The sequence below is a fragment of the Bos indicus x Bos taurus genome, chromosome 7, assembly GCF_003369695.1.
Source record: "Bos indicus x Bos taurus breed Angus x Brahman F1 hybrid chromosome 7, Bos_hybrid_MaternalHap_v2.0, whole genome shotgun sequence".
NCBI lineage: Eukaryota > Metazoa > Chordata > Mammalia > Artiodactyla > Bovidae > Bos > Bos indicus x Bos taurus.
Genome location: NC_040082.1, coordinates 107,012,872 through 107,030,864, shown reverse-complemented (window position 1 = coordinate 107,030,864; position 17,993 = coordinate 107,012,872). Strand labels below are relative to the sequence as shown.

The following is a 17,993-nucleotide window of genomic DNA, read 5'->3' as shown; positions in this document are numbered from 1 at the left end:
GAAGGAAATGGCAACCCACTCCAGTGTTCTTGCCTGGAGAATCCCAGGGATGGGGGAGCCTGGTGGGCTGCCGTCTATGGGGTCGCACAGAGTCGGACACGACTGATGCAACTTAGCAGCAGCTTAGCAGAATCAGTTTTAGTTGACAGCTAGTGTCTAGTGTGAAAGTGCTTAGTCTCTCAGTCATGTCCGACTCTTTGAGACCCCATGGACTATAGCCTGCCAGGCTCCTCTGTCCATGAAATTTTCTAGGCAAGAATACTGAAGTGGGTTGTCATTTCCTTCTCCAAGTGTCTAGCAGTCCCTGAAAATCTGATTATTTCCTTTTCTCCAGTGCACGGTCACCCTGGTAAAATGCCACAGGTCTCTCGGGGGGAAAGCTGGGATAAAGATGAACAGTACAAAATTTGATAGCGTACTGAGATCCTTCCACAAGATGACAGACCCACCTTCCCCATTGTTCAAGGTGGTTCAAGTCTAGAAATCGATTAAGAAGCAATGACTTTTTTAAAAAATTCAATTTAGATGTTGTTCACATCACCTACAACTCTTCTGCTTAACAGTTCGAGTAAGAATTGAGGCAACTGCCTAACTATTTCTCTTCTAGGGGCACATGATCAAGTGGCCGACTGACTCCCAGGTCTCTGGGAATCAGATTATTCTGATTGCTTGTTTTGACTCTGCTGTCGATTATGGTAACCACCCCTACTTGTCTTTGGTGATTTAAGTGCTACCACTTAGCCCTGCCACCCCAAACTCCAATTATCCCTGCTCAGTTAAGGATCCCTGTTCAGTGGCAGCAGTTCCCACTGTAATTTCTGGCCTGCAGAGAAGAGCAACCACACAGCTCTTCAAGGATGCTGGGACTCCTCTTAAAAATGTATTTCCCATAGTCAAGGTGCAAAGTGTGTCTTCCTTGGACCCTGTCAGGGTAGATGAGGAGATCTCACATAATACATCTACTCTACCATTCCAATCTTCCTCAGTCTTCCTGTGAGTATACTCCCTATACTTCCTCGGAGATGCTTCCTCTGGAGTATACCAAGGCAGTTCTAGCATTCCAAACTTCATTTAGTCTAGGCTGCCTTTCAGTCCACATCTCATCCAACCAACCGTTAGAGCCTTTCTAACTTCTCGAGCTACAGCAACAAATCCAAGATCTCTGTTTAGCAAGCCCCCATTTCAGGAAACTCAGCCACATCCAACTTCATATTCCTCTCATCCAACTTCATATGCCTCTCACCACTGACCCACACGCAAGATATCCATACCCACACATATTCTTAAGATCTCTGTCTGTAAAAACTAGAAAAATCATGTGGTTCTTTTAAAGTGTTGTGCACCTCCTTTTGTAGGTCACACTTTGGGCTTCATCTTTTGGGATCTGCTGAGACTTAAGCCTTAACAATATACTTAGAAGCACAGAGGGATGGTGAGGGTAGGTCTTGAGGAGAATCTGCGTTGTCCTGCAAAGCAATTATCTCAGGGGAGGCCATTACAGATTCCTCAGGCAAAGTGTGGTTAATCACCCCAGATAGGGATGGAAGGGCTGCTTTTAGTGGCAAAGAAGACTCATCAGAATTTAGAGGTTCTCTTCTTTCAGTTTCATCAGGACCTTTCCATGTGTCCACATTCTAATTTTCAGGATCCCATTTCATTCCTATTAATACCCTTGGTTTAACAGCAGACACCATGCAAAGTTGGGATTTCAATTTACATGATTCAGTCACTCGCAGGACGACACTCTGGATCTGATTTTCAGCAATCTCAGTTGTGCAGCTCTGGGAGCTAAGGTTTTCTTTCAGGGCAGATATAGCAGTGTTCAGGTCACTACGGGGCACCTGAACTCATCCCTTCCTTTCCATACTTTGTCCAGTGCAGTCAGAGCAGCCAGCCAATTTCATTACCTATCAGCATGTCAAAAATGTTATTAGAAAAAAAAAGTTATTAGGTATCAAACGCATGGTCACTCAGAGCCTTTTACAAATATTTGATTATGCGCAGCCCACGATGATATTTCATGTATCACCACTGCCACATCACCATTGTCTCCTATACCATTTGAAATAAGGGTTATTAGTCACTTTAAATCTAACCAGATTATATTTCAAAATCTGTAGAATTCCGAAAACTCATCTTCCCTTGTACAAAAAGAGAATGAAAGAGGAAGGGGAACACGGAGATAGAAAGGGAGGCAGAGAGGGCCAGAGGAACGTGGCGGGCGTGGGGGGAGAGAAAGGGAAGGGACCATATTTTGGAAAGACTGTTGAAGGCACTGTCCTGTGGGCTTAGTTGTGTCTGACTCTTTGCAACCCCATGGACTGCAGCCTGCCAGGTTCCTCTGTCCATGGAATTTTCCAGGCATGAGTACTGGAGTGGGTTGCCATTTCCTTCTCCAATGGTTGAAGACACTAACTGCATAAATCTACCACTGTCATGGGAAGATGGACCCGACATTCTCAGACCACAAAGCACTACTCTCAAACACTGTGACCACACTCCTTTCAGCAGAACCAAAAATTTCACTGTACACCTCAGGCCTTCCCACGCAGAAAAATAAGACAAGGCTATCCATAACAACCCAAGAAAAAAGAGAACAGGGCATCCATGAAGTAATAACAGGCTGATACTCAAAATAAACACTTGGAAAACAAAAAATAATTCTTGGAAATTAAAAATATGATAACAGAAATAAAAGGTAGGAAGATAAAATTCAAGAAACAAAAGCAGAACAAAGACTGCTTCAAGATAGAAGAGCAGAAGGAAATGTGCTCATTTTCTCCTGCGAGGACAACAAAATCGCAACTAGCTGTTGAACAACCATCGACAGGAGGACACTGGAACCCACCAAGGACAAAGGACAAAGGAGACAGACTTCCACAAGACTGGGGCAAGCAGACGCCACTCTTGGGAGGGTACAAATAAGACCTTGCATGTACCAGGACCCAGGGGAATGAAGCAGTGACCCCACAAGAGACGGAGCCAGATCTAGCTGTGAGTGTTTGAGGGTCTCCTGTGGAGGCATGGGTCCACAGTGGCCTGCAGTGGGGACAGGGGCACTGGCAGCAGGAGTCCTGGGAGGTGCATGTTGGTCTAAGTCCTCTTACAGGTAGCTATTAGCCCTACCTTAGAGCCTGCAGACTCCAACACTGGGTCACCTCAGGCCAAACAACTAAAAGGGAGGGAGTGTAGTTCCACTCATCAGCAGACAACTGGATTAAAGATTTACGAAGCACAGCATGGCCTTGTCAAACAGAGCAAGTCCCAGTTTTCCCCACAGCCAGTCCCTCCCATCTAAAAGCTTGCACAAGACTCATCCTCATTCACCAGAGGGCAGACAGAAGAAGCAAGAACTACAATCCCATAGTAACCACAATCACAGAAAGCAAACCAAAGTGAAAAGAAGTAGGATTATGTCCCAGGTAAAGGAACAAAATAAATTACCAGAAAAACAACTAAATGAAGTAGAAATAGGCAATCTTCCAGAAAAAGAATCCAGAATAATGATAGTGAAGATAATCCAGGATCTTGGAAAAAGAATGGAGGTAAAGACTGACAAGATGCAAGAAATGTTTACCAAATAAGAACTAAAGAACAAACAGAGATTTACAATACATTAAGAATAACTGAGGCAAACAAAAGGATAGATCTGGAAGACAAAATGCTGGAAATCACTGCCCCAAAACATAATACAGAAAAAAAGAATGAAAAGAAATGAAGGCAGCTTAAGAGACCTCTGGGACAACATTAAATGCACCAATATTCACATTACAGGGTCCCAGAAGGAGAAGAGAGAGAGAAGGGAACCGAGAAAACATCTGAAGACAATAATAGCTGAAAACTTCCTGAAGATGGGAAAGGAAATTATTAACCAAGTCCAGGAAGCACAGAGAGTCCCAGGAAGAATAAACCCAAGGAGGAACACACCGAGACACAGTCATCAAACTGACCAAAATTAAAGACAAAGATAAAATATTAAAAGCAACAAGGGAAAAAAGACACAATAACACAGAAGAGAAATCCCACATAGTTATCAGCTGATTTCTCAAAAGAAACTCTACAAGCCAGAAGGGAAGGGCATGGCATATTCCAAGTGATTAAAGGGAAGAAACCACAACTAAGAACACTACCCAGCAAGACTCCTGATCAGATCCAATGGAGAAACCAGGCTTTCCAGACAAGCAAGGCTAAGAGAGTTCAGCACCACCGAATCGGTTTCACAACAAATGCTAAAGGAACTTCTCTACTCAAGAAACAAAGAGAAGGAAAAGGTCTTCAAAAAACAAACCCAAACAATTAAGAAAATGGTAATGCTGCTGCTGCTGCTAAGTCACTTCAGTCGTGTCCGACTCTGCGCAACCCCATAGATGGCAGCCTATCAGGCTCCCCCGTCCCTGGGATTCTCTAGGCAAGAACACTGGAGTGGGTTGCCATTTCCTTCTCCAGTGCATGAAAGTGAAAAGTGAAAGTGAAGTAGCTCAGTCGTGTCCGACTCCTAGTGACCCCATGGACTGCAGCCTACCAGGGCCCTCCGCCCATGGGGTTTTCCAGGCAACAGTACTGGAGTGGGTTGCCATTGCCTTCTCCGAAGAAAATGGTAATAGGATCACATGTATCAATAATCACCTTAAATGTAAATAGATTAAATGCACCAACCAAAAGACATAGACTGGCTGAGTGAAAACAAAAACAAGACCCATATATATAGTTGTCTACAAAAGACCTATCTCAGACCTAGGGACACTTACAGACTGAAAGTATGGGGGTAGGAGAAGGTATTCCATGCAAATGGAATTCGTAAGAAAGCTGGAGTAGCAATACTCATATCAGACAAAATAGTCTTTAAAGAAAAGACTATTGTAAGAGACAAAGAAGGACACTACATAATGATCAACCTAAGAAAAAGACATAACAACTATAAATATATATGCACCCAGCATAGCAACACCTCAGTATGTAAGGCAAATACTAACAAATATAAAGGAAGAAATTAACAGTAACACAATAATAGTGGAGGACTTTTAACACCCCACTTTTATCAATGGACAGATCATCCAGACAGAAAATTAACAAGGAAACACGAGCCTTAAGTGACACTTTAGATGAGCTGGACTTGACTGATACTTAGAGAGCATTTCACCCAAAAGCAGCAGACTATGCATTCTTCTCCAGTGCACATGGAATATTCTCCAAGACCGACAACACCCTGGGCCACAAGGTGAGCCTTGGTAAATTTAAGAAAATCAAAATTATATCAAGCATCTTTCTGATCACAACATATCTGATTAGAAATAAATTATAAGGAACAAAACAAACCTCTAAAAACCACAAACACGTGGTGGCTAAACAATATGCTCCTCAACTACCACTGGGCCACTGAACAAATCAAAGAGGAGTGAAAAACACCTGGAGGAAGGGAAGGGCTGCCCTGGTGCCTCAGATGGCAAAGAGTGTGCCTGTGATGCAGACCAGTGTTCGATCCCTAAGTTGGAAAGATCCCCTGGAGAAGAAAATGGCTACCCACTCCAGTATTCTTGCCTAGAGAATTACACAAAGGAGTCTGGCAGGCTACAGTCCATGGAGGCACAAAGAGTCAGACACGACTGAGTGATTGAGTGCACACACACACACACACACACTGAGACACATGAAAACAAAAGCACAACAGTCCAAAATGTATGGGATCAAACAAAAGCAGTTCTAGGAGGGAAGTTTATAGCAATACTATCCTACCTCAAGAAATAAGAAAAATTTCAAATAACCTCGCACCTAAAGCAACTAGAGAAAGAACAAACAAAACCTACAGTTAGTAGAAGGAAGGAAATCATAAAGATCAGAGCAGAAATAAATGAAATGGAGACAAAAAAACATGCAAAGATCAATGAAACTAAAAGCTGGTTCTTTAAAAGGATAAACAAAATTGATAAACCCTAAGCAAGACTCACCAAGAAAAAAAGGAAAATTCAAATCAATAAAATTAGAAATGAAAAAGAAGTTACAATTGACTTCACAGAAATACCAAGGATCATAAGAGAATACTATGAACAATTGTTTGCAAATAAAATGGATGACCTGGAAGAAATGGCCAAATGCTTACAAAGGTACAGTCTCCTTACACCAGGAAGAAATAGAAAATATAATAAACAGACCAATCACAAGCACTGAAATCAAAACTGTGATTAAAAACCTCTTGGGCTTCCCTTGTGGCTCAGCTGGTAAAGAATCCACCTGTAATACAGGAGACCTGGGTTCGATCCCTGGGCTGGGAAGATGCCCTGGAGAAGGGAAAGGCTACCCACTCCAGTATTCTGGTCTGGAGAATCCCAGGAACTGTATAATCCATTGGGTCACAAACAGTCGGACACAACTTTCACTTTCACCAAAGAAAAGTCCAGGACCTGATGGCTTCACAGGTGAATTTTATCAAACATTTAGAGAAGAGTTACCTATCATTCTGAAATGGTTCAAAAAAGTTATAGAAGAAGGAAAATTCCAAACTCATTTTATGAGACCACTATCACTCTAACCAAAAGCAGACAAAGATACCACACAAAAAAAGAAAACTACAGGCCAATATCACTGATGAACATAGATGCAAAAATTCTCAACAACATACTAGCAATGTGTATCCAACAATACATTAAAAAGATAACAGACCATGAACAAGAGGGATTCATTCCAGGGATGCAAGGATTTTTCATCCACCAATCAATCAATGTGAAACACCAAATCAACAAACTGAAGAACAAGAACGATATAATCATCTCATTAGATGTGGAGAAAGCTTTTGATAAAATTCAGCACCCATTTATGATAAAAAAAAAAAAAAACTCTCCAAAGAGTGGGAATAGAGGATACACACCTCAACATAATGAAGACCATATACGACAAACATACAGCTAATACCACACCCGATGGTCAAAAGCTGAAAGCATCCCCTCTAAGATCAGGAAAGGATGTCCGTTCTGGCCACTTTTATTCAACATAGTTTTGGAAGTCCTAGCTCCAGCAACAGAGAAGGCAATGGCACCCCACTCCAGTACTCTTGCCTGGAAAATCCCATGGATGGAGGAGTCTGGTAGGCTGTAGTCCATGGGGTCGCTAAGAGTCAGACACGACTGAGCGACTTCACTTTCACTTTTCACTTTCATGCATTGGAGAAGGAAATGGCAACCCATCCCAGTGTTCTTGCCTGGAGAATCCCAGGGACGGGGGAGCCTGGTGGGCTTCCGTCTATGGGGTCACACAGAGTCGGACACGACTGAAGTGACTTAGCAGCAGCAGCAGCAGCTCCAGCAATCAGAGAAGTAAAAGAAGTAAATGGAATCCAAATGGGAAAAGAAGAAGTTAAACTGCCACTGCAGATGACATGATACTATACATAGCAGATCCTAAAGATGCTACCAGAAAACTACCAGAGCTCATCAATGAATTTGGTAAAGCTGCAGATTACAAAATCAATACACTAAAATCTGTTGCATTTCTATACACTAACAATGAAAGATCCAGGAGAGGAATTCAAGAAGCAATTCCATTTACTATCACAACAAAATGAATAAAACACCTAAGGAGACAAAAGACCTATACTCCAAAAACTATAAGATGCTGATGAAAGATATCAAAGAGGACACAAAAAGATGGAAAGAAATACCATGTTCGTGGATTGGAAAAATCAACACTGTCAAAATGACTATATTACCCAAGGCAATCTACAGATTCGATGCAATCCCTATCAAATTATCAATGGCATTTTTCAAAGAACTAGAACAAAAAAATCTCAAAATTTAATGGAGACATAAAAGACCCCGAATAACCAAAGCAATCCTGAAAAAGAGAAACAGAGCTGGAGGAATCAGGCTCCCTGACTTCAGACTATACTACAAAGCTACAGTCATCAAAACAATATGGTACTGGCCCAAAAATTGAAATATTTATCAATGGAACAGGATAGAACACCCCCAAATACACCCAAACACCTACAGTCAATTAATCTATGACAAAGGAAGCAAGACTACGCAATGCCAGAAAGACAATCTCTTCAACGAACGGTACTGGGAAAACTGCACAGCCACAAGTAAAAAAAATGAAATTAGATCATTCTTTAACTCCATACACAAAAATAAGCTCAAAATGGATTAAATGCCTAAATGTGAGACCAGACACTATAAAACTCCTAGAGGAAAACAGGCAGAACACTCTCTGACATAAATCACAGGAACATCTTTTCCAATCTATCTCTCAAAATAATGTAAATAAAAACAAAAATAAACAAATGGGACCTAATTAAACTCAAAAGTTTTGCATGGCAAAGGAAACAATAAACAAAATGAAAAGACAATCCACAGATTTGCAAATGATGTGACCGATGGGCGATTAGTCTCCAAAATTTACAAAGAGCTTATGATGCTTAAAAGCATCAAAACAAACACCCCACTCAAAAAATGGGCAGAAGACCTGAACAGACATCTCTCCAAAGAGGACATACAGATGGCCAAAGGCAACGAAAAGATGCTCACCATCACTAGTTACTGCTGCTGCTGCTGCTAACTCGCTTCAGTCATGTCCGACTCTGTGCGACCCCATAGAAGGAAGCCCACTAGGCTCCCCCATCCCTGGGATTCTCCAGGCAAGAACACTGGAGTGGGTTGCCATTTCCTTCTCCAATGCATGAAAGTGAAAAGTGAAAGTGAAGTCACTCAGTCGTGTCCGACTCTTAGCAACCCCATGGACTGCAGCCTACCAGGCTCCTCCGTCCATGGGATTTTCCAGGCAAGAGTACTGGAGTGGGGTGCCATTGCCTTCTCCCTAGTTACTAGAGAAGGAAATGGCACCCCACTCCAGTGTTCTTGCCTGGAGAATCCCAGGGATGGGGGAGCCTGGTGGGCTGCCGTCTATGGGGTCGCACAGAGTTGGACATGACTGAAGCGACTTAGCAGCAGCAGCAGCAGTTACTAGAGAAACACAAATCAAAACTACAGTGAGCTATCTCCTCACACCAGTCTGAATGGCTATCATCAAAATATCCAAACAGTGAATGCTGGAGGGTGAAGTGGGAATGTAAACACCTACACTGTTGGTGGGAATATAAACTGATATAGCCATCATGGAGAACAGCATGATGCTTTCTTAAAAAACTAAAATTAGAGCTACCATATACCCTGCAATCTCACTCCTGGGCATATATCCAGAGAAAAACATGACCCAAAAGGATACATGCACTCCAATGTTCATTGCAGAACTGTTTACAATAACCAAGACTTGAAGCAACCTAAATGTCCACCACCAGAGGAATGGATAAAGAAGATGTGGTATATATCTACAACTGAATATTACTCAGCCATTAAAAAGAATGAAATAATGCCATTAGCAGTATCATGAATGGACCTAGAGAGTGTCATACTGAGTGAAGTAACTCAGAGAAGGAGAAATACTGTATGACATCCCTTATGCTGCTGCTGCTAAGTCACATCAGTCATGTCCGACTCTGTGCGACCCCATAGACGGCAGCCCACCAGGCTCCCCTGTCGCTGGGATTCTCCAGGCAAGAACAATGAAGTGGGTTGCCATCTCCTTCTCCAGTGCATGAAAGTGAAAAGTGAAAGTGAAGTCGCTCAGTCGTGTTCGACTCTTTGCAACCCCATGGACTGTAGCCTACCAGGCTCCTCTGTCCATGGGATTTCCCAGGCAAGAGTACTGGAGTGAGGTGCCATTGCTTTCTCCAACATCCCCTATATGTGCAATCAAAAAAGACAAGTCCTTCATTGGAAGGACTGATGCTGAAGCTGAAGCTCCAATACTTTGGTCACTTGATTCAAAGAACCGACTCATTGGAAAAGACTCTGATGCCGGAAAAGATTGAGGGTAAGAGGAGAAGGGGACGACAGAGGATGAGTTTGTTGGATGGCATCATTGTCTCAATGGACGTGGCTTTGAGCAAACTCTGTGAGATGGTAAAGGACAGGGAAGCCTGGTGTGCTGCAGGTCACAGGGCTGCAAAGAGCGGGATACAACTTAGTGACTAAACAACAACAAAAAAGAAATGATACAAATGAACTTACATACAAAACAGAAAGAGACTCACTGACTTAGAAAACAAACTTATGGTTGCCGGGGGAAGGGACAGTTAGGGAGTTTGGGAAGGTCATGTACACATTGCTATATTCAAAATGGATAACCAGCAGAGACCTACTGTGTAACACATGGAACTCTACTCAGTGTTATACATCAGCCTGGATGGGAGGGGTTCAGGAGACAATGGATACATGTGTATGTGTGGCTGAGCCCCTCCGCTGTCCACTTGAAACTACCACAACGTTGTTAAATGGGCTATACCCCGATAGGGCTTCCCAGGCGGCACCGGTGGTGAAGAACCTGCCTGCCCATGCAGGAGATGTAAGACACACTGGTTCGATCCCTGGGTTGGGAAGATCCCCTGGAGAAAAAAATGGCAACCCACTCTAGTGTCCATGCCTGGAGAATCCCATGGACAGAGCAGCCTGGCAGGCTAGTCAATGGCATCACAAAGAGCTGGACATGACTGAGCAACTTAGCACACACATACCCCAGTACAAAATAAAAAGTTTAAAATCTGAAGAAAAAGCAGAACAAAAGGACGAGGAAAAAGAAAAATGAGAACAATATTGGAAGATCAGTTCAGAGTTCAAGAAGTCAGATAACAAAATGGGGGAGTTCCAAAAGAAATACATTTTAAAAAATGAGGTGAAAAAAATTTCAAAGAAATAATACAGGAAATAATAGGCTTACTGAGTGTCTATCACAATCAGCTTGAAAGGACCCATGCCGAGAAGAATCAGGAACCACAAGACCACCATCTAGGAACACCAGTCAGCTGCTCTCTGGGTAAATCACCACAGAGCTACACAGTATGGTGTCTGCATGTACCCTTCCTGTTCAGGTATTTATATTTTAATTCTATATTTTTCCTACAGTATTATTTTGCATGTTAAAAATCATATAATGGTATCCTGCTGTACACATCTCTTTGCAACTTGCTTTGTTTTTCAAACAGTGCTTTGAGATTTATTCAAGTTGATATCTAATATATAACAGTTAACACGAAAAATTAGTCTATTTTGTGACTAAAACATAGCTTATATACCCAATCCCCTTGAGAAACAACTGATTGTAATTGCTCGCTACTGTCCAGAATCTTTTATGAAAGTTCATGTCCACACACGCTGTGCACGAGAGCCAACATTTCCCAGGTTACACATCTGAAAGGGAAAGGTCACAGCACGGGGTCTGTGCACCTCTGGCTTCACCAGGTATTGACAATTGCTCTCCTAAGTGGCTGAGCCAATTCACATTCTTGACAGGAACATCAGAGTTATTATCATCCCACATCTGAACTAACAGCTGGGGTTACCCACTAATATACTTGTTGGTTTAATTTAACTTTCCTTATTACTAGGGATGATGAACTCCCTTTTTACTGGTCTTTTGGGATTTCTCCATTGCGAGACACTGTGGCAGAGACTACTCATGATCCCTATTATCCATTCTCCTCTTTTTCCTTTGATGGTGAAATATCTAGGTAACCTCTCACAACCACCCAGCTTCTTTGTTCGTAAGTGTAGCTACGAGATTAAGCCCTGCCAGTAGGATATGGGCAGAACTGATAAGGGCGATTTTGGGGTCATCTTCTTAAAGACATGGCTGTACACCCTGGGCTCCCTCTCTGTTCCGCCTCCCCACTAGCTGGGAATGATCGATGCCACCAACTTCTGACGTAGTAATGGTGCCATGTGATAAGACAGGAGGACGTTCCAGTCAACATGCAGCCCCAGGTTACGGCGTAAAGCAGAGCTTTATATCTGCCTGGGATACCTACCTTCCTTTGGACCATTAGATTAAACTTCTAGCTTTTATCAACCACAATATTTTTGGATCTCTGTTACAGTGGCTTGTTAGTCTAAACCCCAATCAACGACCTTTCCTAACGTTCCTGTTGAATGGTCTTTTTCTCATTCGGCCCGTAACTAACTGGATGTTAATCTTTTGTTGGGATATGGGCAGGTATCACAAGTACTCTCTTCCAGCCTCAGGGTCATCCTTTCCCTTTGTCTTTTGTCAAAAGAGGATTTACAAACCACCCAACTGTTCTCCAAAAGCATTATGACATTTGTTATTTTTATTATATTCTTTGCAGCCAAAGATGGAGAAGCTCCATACAATCAATAAAAACAAGACCTGGAGCTGACTGTGGCTCAGATCATGTGCTCCTTATGGCAAAATTCAGGCTTAAATGAAGAAAGTAGGGGATACCGCTAGGTCATTCCAGGATGACCTAAATCAAAGCCTTCATGATTACACAGTTGAGGTGACAAATAGATTCACGGGATCAGATCTTGTAGGAGTGCCTGAGAATTATGATTGGGACACTGTACAGGAGGCGGTGACCAAAACCGTCCCCAAGAAAAACAAATGTAAGAAGGCAAAGTGGTAGTCTGAGGAGGCTTTATAAATAGCCGAGGAAAGAAGAGAAACAAGAAAGGGAAAGACATTCCCAATGAATGCAGAGTTCCAGAAAACAGCAAGGAGAGCCAAGAAGCCCTTCTTAAATGAGAAATGCAAAGAAATAGAGGAAAACAATACAACTGGAAAGACAAGAGATCGCTTCAAGAAAAGGGGCGATATCAAGGGAACATTTCATGCAAGAATGGGCACAATAAAGGACAGAAACAGCAAGGACCCAACAGAAACAGCAGAGTGAGAAGAAGTGGCAACAATACACAGAAGAACTACACAAGGAAGTTCTTAATGACCCAGATAATCACGATGGTGTGGTCACTCACCGAGAGCTGGACACCCTGGAGTGTGAAGTCAAGTGGGTCTGAGGAAGCATTACTATGAACAAAACTAGTAGAGCTGATGGAATTTCAGCTGAGTTATTTAAAATCCTACAAGATGATGCTGTTAAAGTGCTGCATTCAGTATGTCAGCAAATTTAGAAAACTCAGCAGTGGCCACAGGACTGGAAAAGGCCAGTTTTCTTTCCAATCCCAAAGAAGGGCAATGCCAAAGAATCTTCAAACTACTCTACAACTGCACTCATTTCACATGCTAGCAAGGTTATGCTCAAAATCCTTCAAGTCAGGCTTCAGCAGTACATGAACTGAGAACTTCTAGATGTACAAGCTGGGTTTTGAAGAGGCAGAGGAACCAAAGACCAAATTGCCAGCATTTGCTGGATCATGGAGAAAGCAAGGGAGTTCCAGAAGAGCATCTACTTCTGCTTCATTGACTACACTAAATCCTCTGACTGTGTGGATCACAACAAACCGTGGAAAATTTTCAAAGAGATGGGAATACCAGACCACTTTACCTGTCTCCTGAGAAACCTTTATGCAGGTCAAGAGGCAACACAGACACAGGCAATGGACTGGTTCAAAACTGGAAGAGGAGTAGGGCAAGGCTGTACTGTGTCACTCTGTTTATTCAACTTCTATGCAGAGTACATCATGGGAAATGCCAGGCTGCATAAATCACAAGCTGGAATCAAGATTGCTGGGAGAAATATCAACAACCTCAGATGCAGAGATGATACCACTCTAATGGCAGAAAGCAAGGAGGATCTAAAGAGCCTCTTGAGGACGGTGAAAGAGGAGAAAGAAAAGCTGGCTTGAAATTCAACATTCAAAAAACTAAGATTATCACATCCCGTCCCATTACTTCATGGCAAACAGAAGAAGAAAAAGTGGAAGCAGTGTCAGATTTTACTTTCTTGGGCTCCAGAATCACTGTGGACGGTGACTGCAGCAGTGAAGTTAAAAGGTGCTTGCCCCTTAGAAGGAAAGCTATGACAAACCTAGACAGCATATTAAAAAGCAGAGACATCACTTTGCCAACAAAGGTCCACACAGTCAAGCTATGATTGTTCCCATAGTCACATTCAGATGTGAGAACTGGACCATAAAGAAGGCTGCCCGTGTGTGTGCTAAGTCGCTTCAGTTGTGCCCGACTGTTTGCGACCCTATGGACTATAGCCTGTCAGGCTCCTCTGTCCACGGGCTTCTCCAGGCAGAAATATTGGAGTGGGTTGCCATGCCCTCCTCCAGTGAATCTTCCCAACTCAGGGACTGAACACATGTTTCTTATGTCTCCTACATTGGCAGGTTGGTTCTTTACCCCCAGTGCCACCTGGGAAGCCCAAAGAAGGCTAAGTGAGAAAGAGTTAAGTCACTCAGTCGTGTCTGATTCTTTGCAATCCCATGGACTGTAGCCTGCCAGGATCCTCTGTCCATGGAATTCTCCAGGCATGAATACTGGAGTGGGTAGCCATTCCCTTCTCTAGGGGAGCTTCCCAACCCAGGGATCAAACCTGGGTTTCCAACATTGCAGGCATATTCTTTACCTTCTGAGCCACCAGGGAAGTGCTGAAGAATTGATGCTTTTGAGCTGTGGTGTTGGAGAAGACTCTTGTGAGTCCCTTTGACTGCAAGCAAATCAAACCAGTCCATCCTAAAGGAAATCAACCCTAAATATTCATTGGAAGGACTGCTGCTGAAGTTGAAGCTCCAACATTTTGGCCACCTGATGCAAAGAGCCGAGTCATTGGAAAAGACTCTGATGTTGGGAAAGATTGAAGGCAATAGGAGAATGGGGCAGCAGAGGATAGGATAGATAGATAGCATCACCAACTCAATGGACACGAATCTAAGCAATCTCTGGGAGAGAGTGGAGGACAGAGGAGCCTGGCCTGCTACACAGTCCGTGGGGTCGCAAAGAGTCAGACACTACTTAGCAACAGAAGAACAACAAAATTCTTACTTTTAGTTGTTACTAATCTGATCATTAAAACCTAGATTTCCATTATTTTAGTGTACATTTCTTTGATTTCCAGTGTGGATGAACATTCTTCTAAATCTCGGATCTCAGTGTTCTGTTGTATGTTGAAGCTATTTAATAGGTGTCTCTCTTTCCTACAGGACTGTTGTGCTAGTCTACGAGGGTTGCCTGCTCTAACAAACAACTCCCAGAATCTTTAGGGCCTAGTCCAGTAAAGGACTAAGCTTGTTCACACTGCAGTCCAATTGAGGGCTCAGATCAGGGTTCTGCTCTGGGAGGCCACTTGGGGCCCTAAACTCTATCTAACTAATGTTCCTGTCCTAGCGCCTTCCAGTCCTGGAGGATTCCAGCAGATAAAGGGGAAGACAGTCTTAGAGACTGGGTAGGAGAGCTTTTAGAGTCTAGGCCTGCAAGTGACCAACACCACTTCTGTAACAACTCAGTCGTATAACTCCTGAACTGCAAGAAGAGTGGGAAAATGTCTAGCCTTGTTCCCATGAGGAAAGCTCACAGAGGTCTGATGATGTTACATCTCATTTACCATAAGCACCTCCTCTTAAGAATAAGAAGCAGGGCCCAGTTCCCTGTAGCTCTAGCACAAAGCCCTTTACCACACAGGGCTTAGAAATAGCAACAGGTGGTGACTCCAGAAGCAAGGGTCTCACAAACAGCAGTCATGCACCCCTGGTCTCAGGGTCCATCATAAGACTGTCACCTCATCCTGAGCTCTCAAGCAACCATTCCAGACATCAGGGAGGGAGAGGTTACTCCTACTAGACTCAAAAATCCCTGACATATTTTATAGGTCGTATAGTTAGCACAGCACTTCTCAAAGTGTGGTCTTTGAGACCCTCCAAAGGAGTCTGGGAGGTCAAAATTACTTCATACAATACCACAACGCTCTGTAGCTTTCTACTCTCATTCTCTCACAAGTGTAGAGTGGCGTTTCCAGAGACTTGTGATATCACATGTGACTTGTGATACCACAGTAGACTGACTGCAGAAGCAAGCATGAGAATTCAGCTGTTTTATACTAAGCTTTACCTTAAAGAGAGGTGCAGAAAATCTTAAACAGTGACACTCCTCTCACTACACATTTTGCTTTATAAAAGTTATTTTTCATTAAAAAAAAATTGTCATTTATTTTACTAGAAGCCTGGCATGCTGCAGTCCATGGGTCGCAAAGAGTCGGACGTGACTGAGCAACTGAACTGAACTGAGGACTTGGATTTATCATTGTACTTTTTAAGTGAATAATTATTTAATGCCTTAGTTTTTTTAAAAAATATGGTACATATTGGTATATACAACCCACATAAACAAAAGCTCTTTGGATACTCAATTTTTAAGGAGGATGAGATGGTCCCCAAGACTGAAGGTTTGCGAGTGGTTTGGGGCAGTGGCTAAGATGGCAGTTTCTGAAGCCAAAATGCTTTAGCTCAAACCCTGCTGCTATATAGGTATGAAAAAGAAATAAAGATGAACTATGCTAACAAACTTAGTGTGTGTGACCTTGAACAAATTATTTGGCCTCTCAGCCTCAGTTTCCCCATGGACAAAATGTGGACCAACATGCTCTTCCTGGCTTGTCTGGTGACTGAATGAGGTAATCCCCATAAACACTTAAAACTGTACTTGGCACATACTGCACGCTCAGTGAATGCTGGCCCTCATTTATTTGTATGGCCACAGCAGTCAGCTCAGCGCAACTGCCCAGGAGTACAGCTTGTGTTTTCAGATGCTGAATGTGAAATAAATGGAAGATGATGGAAAAGATACCATACCACAGCCATTCCAAGGCCAGGCTAGGATTCCAGAGTTTGCTTACCTGTCAGCCACATCCAGGTCAGATTCCATCTTGTCCAGGCCTCTGGAGATACCGTCGAGTTGCTCGCCCTGATGGTGGAGGACTCTGGCTGTGTCTTCCAGACGCTTCTGGGTACAGGCCATCAGACAAGTCAGCTCCTTCCCCTTGGTCATGGAGGAGGAGGCCGCCTCAGCGGCAGCTCCTGACTCGGACAACAGCAGCTCTCTCCAGAAATGCTCGATGACGCTGAAAACAGCATTTCGGCTAGGCTGCAAGGAACTGAACCAGTGCTTGCTGTGGTCCCTCTCCAGGATGGTAATGGAACTGAAGATAAAATGAGAAGCTTCTTTCTTGATCTCAATTATACTAGAGAGGGGAAAGCTGACAAGAGTCTCTCTAGTTTTATCAGTCATAAACTTCAGCGAGAGAGAAGTTAACGACAGTCTTCCAGGGACCCATCGCTTTTCAAGCTCTAAATAATAGGAGCACGGCCAGGTTTGGACACAGGTTTCTCCGCTCATCTGGTTCCTGCACAGGTTTGCACCACGGCCAACGTCGCTCTGCCTCTGAAGGAAAGGGCACACGTTAGTGGGCGGACGAGCCCGAAACAGACCTGGACACCTGGACCAGGGACAGCCGGACACGGATGCTGGGGGGTGATCCGGGTTCCGAGCCCACGGGAGACTCCAGCACAGGCCAGGCCCGCACCTGCACGGGCTCTCACACCACCTGTCACAGGCAGGATGAAGACTGCACCCAACGCGGAAGAGAAGCGAGGGCGGGGGCCAGGCCTGTACTGGTCCCAGAGCACCACGGTCCCCAGGAGCCCTGCACCACAGCACCCTCGATGCTCATCTGTGGCCAGATGCGACCGAGGGAGAAAACCACTGGGAACGACTGCCCACGGATTCTTCACAGGAGCACCACTCTAGCTGCGACGGCTCCCACCACTGTACGTACTACAAGTTTCTAAACCAACACTCTTCTTTTGACAATTTTATAAGTTTACTTAGTTTCATATAGAAAATAATCCTACAGACTTTTTCATTTGTGTAATCCCAACCAACTTGATAGAGTTCCATATCATTATATGTACATATTTATATATAGTTTTATATAGTTACAGGTAACAAAGGTATACTATTCATATCTACAGGTTGCATTTACCAATGCATTTTTTTTCTTTTTTTGGACACGCTGCACAGCTTGTGGGATCTTAGTTCTCCAACCAATGACTGAACCCAAGCCCTCAGCAGTGAGAGTGCAGAGTCCCACCCACTGGACCAGCAGGGCATTCCTTATCAAAGCATTTAAAAGTCATCAATGACAGATCTGAAACAGCCCTTGTGGAACACTCAGTCCGACCCTCTCATCATAC

At 43.5% G+C, this 17,993-nt stretch overlaps 1 protein-coding gene across 2 annotated transcripts in view; it reads right to left on the bottom strand.

The window, feature by feature from the left end:
• SNAP47 (synaptosome associated protein 47) overlaps window positions 1-17,993 on the bottom strand; it is a 66,227-nt gene that overhangs the window by 39,151 nt on the left and 9,083 nt on the right. For both annotated transcript variants that reach the window (XM_027548432.1, XM_027548431.1), the window contains exon 2: window positions 16,637-17,181. In XM_027548432.1, the coding sequence (XP_027404233.1) occupies window positions 16,637-17,181 (545 nt within the window). The remainder of the gene's footprint in view (window positions 1-16,636; window positions 17,182-17,993) is intronic.